This window comes from Heterocephalus glaber, unplaced genomic scaffold (genome assembly GCF_053883595.1).
Source record: "Heterocephalus glaber isolate CG9 unplaced genomic scaffold, H.glaber_assembly_v1.0 deba00001466, whole genome shotgun sequence".
Lineage (NCBI taxonomy): Eukaryota > Metazoa > Chordata > Mammalia > Rodentia > Bathyergidae > Heterocephalus > Heterocephalus glaber.
Genome location: NW_028258313.1, coordinates 954971 through 957134, shown reverse-complemented (window position 1 = coordinate 957134; position 2164 = coordinate 954971). Strand labels below are relative to the sequence as shown.

Here is a 2164-nt window from a genome sequence, read left to right as displayed (position 1 = left end):
TATTGCATTTGATAAATCAGAGAGATAATTATTTTTGATAGAAAAATTCAAGGTTCCAGGGGATGGAGTTAGAGACACATAATTAGGTCAAACATAATATCTACTTGTGTGTACACATTTCTAACATGATCAGGTACTTATGGTGTGTGAAGAGAAAGATTTTTTTCCTAAGAATTTATTCCAAACCCAGTGGTAAGTAATTCTGTTTTGATATTGCACTTACCGTGAGCACATTCCACCATGCACAGCCCTACTGAGTGCCTTTTTCACCTCCATGTTCCTCAGGCTATAGATGACCGGGTTGAGCATCGGGGTGATGACCCCATAGAGCATGGAGATGAGTCTGTCCCTGGCAAGGGAGTGTCTGCTGGAGTAGGGCCGGATGTAGGTGAAGATGGCTGTGCCATAGAACAGACAGACCACCAGGAGGTGGGAAGCACACGTGGAGAAGGCTTTGCGCTTCCCTTCTGCAGACTGGATCTTCAGGATGGTGGAGATGATGTACACATAGGAGATCAAGGTGGTCAGGAAGGAAATGAATCCACTGATACCCCCTACCACTAAAACAAGCATTTCAGTCACATAAGTGGATGAGCAAGACAGGGCCACCAGTGGTGGGATATCACAATAGTACTGGTTGACCATGTTGGACTTGCAGAAGGACAGGCTGAAAGTGGACATTGTGTGGATGGTGGAATTGAGGAACCCGGCTGCCCAGGTCCCAGAGACCAGCTGAGCACAGCGAGCCTTGGTTATGATGACAGAGTAGCGAAGGGGGAAGCAGATGGCCACATACCGGTCATAAGCCATGACAGCCAGCAGGAAGACTTCAACTCCAACTAGGGCCACCAGGACATACAGCTGCAGAGCACACCCAACAAAGGAAATGCTGTGGTCCTCAGTCAAGAGGTTGTGCAGAATGTTAGGGACAGTTGTTGATGGGCAGAATATGTCTAAGAGGGACAAGTTTGCCAGGAAGAAGTACATGGGCGTGTGCAGCTTTGCCTCAGTCCAGATGGCCAAGAGGATGGCCCCATTTCCCACCAAGGTGACCTGGTAGATGCTGGCAAAGGCCACAAAGAGAGGGTAGCACACCTCAGGGAGGTCAGAGAGCCCGATGAGGATGAGCTGAGTCACTGTGGTGACATTGCAGTTGTCCATCTCCTCTCCACGGGTGTCTCTCTGGAGGGAAGAAATCAGGGAACACAGGTGAAGGTTGCAACCAAAGAGCTTAGTGCTGAGAAACTCTTAGAAAACAGTTGATGTGTGATTAGTGATGCATTACCTCAGTTTTAATGTAGTGAGAGATTTCAGGTTTTTGAAGTACTATATTCATGATATTTCTGGACAAATTTATCCTTGCATCTTCATCAGGAGGAAGCCCTGTGAGTACTCTTTAGACTCCTGACAGTTCCTCTCCTTTGCCATCACTTTGAATCTTCCACATTTTCAGGGATTTTATAATTCAGTGAAATACAGTATGTGATCTTGCTTCATCATTTCTTATCTTTTTTTTTTGGTACCAGGGATAGAACTTGGGACCTTGTGCTTGTGAAGCAGGCACCAGAACCAACCATTTCTTATCTTATCTCAGTGACTGAACTTTTATATACTACACCATTTCTACAATATTTGAAGCAGAAACACTCAATTGAATATTGTTGGGTTGTATATTTTATACATTTGTTATATATCATATATTTGTATATTTTACTGATTTTTATTATAGATTATATGTGTATTTTTATAATAATGTTTTAATAACTAGGAATTGGACAAATGGGAAAACCTAAGTAAGTACTGGCTGAGGGTTGTGTACATGGTGCTTACCTTTTCAGAGCATCTCTACTGGGAAGACACAGCAGGGGAATCCTTTGCAAGCTCAACATCATATTACTGAGTGAAAACATTAGCATGTACCATAGCCATCCACACAACCACAGTGTTTAATAATCTGACTGAAAGTCTGTGCACAAGTACCCTGAGGAGTTTTTCCATCACTTTAAAAACAATTTCTCTTTAATATCACATATATGTTATAGTAAATTCATAGATAAAACTTAGAAAATAAAGTGAAAATTTACTTTCCATGCACCCCTTCTAGTACATTCTGCTTGGAGAAAACTTGCAGTGTTTTCTTTTTTCAATTAAAAGTTAATAGAAA

The 2164-nt window shown here is 42.2% G+C and overlaps 1 protein-coding gene across 1 annotated transcript; it reads right to left on the bottom strand.

The window, feature by feature from the left end:
* Window positions 1-219: 219 nt before the first annotated feature.
* LOC147826523 (olfactory receptor 5V1-like) lies at window positions 220-1161 on the bottom strand. Its single transcript, XM_087181012.1, has one exon. The coding sequence runs from the start codon at window positions 1159-1161 to the stop codon at window positions 220-222; it is 942 nt and encodes a 313-aa protein (XP_087037138.1).
* Between the last annotated feature and the right edge of the window lie 1003 nt (window positions 1162-2164).

What these genes read in the sequence shown, in the direction of transcription:
- LOC147826523 (XM_087181012.1), bottom strand. Translation starts at nt 1,161, where the DNA reads ATGGACAACTGCAATGTCACCACAGTGACTCAGCTCATCCTCATCGGG.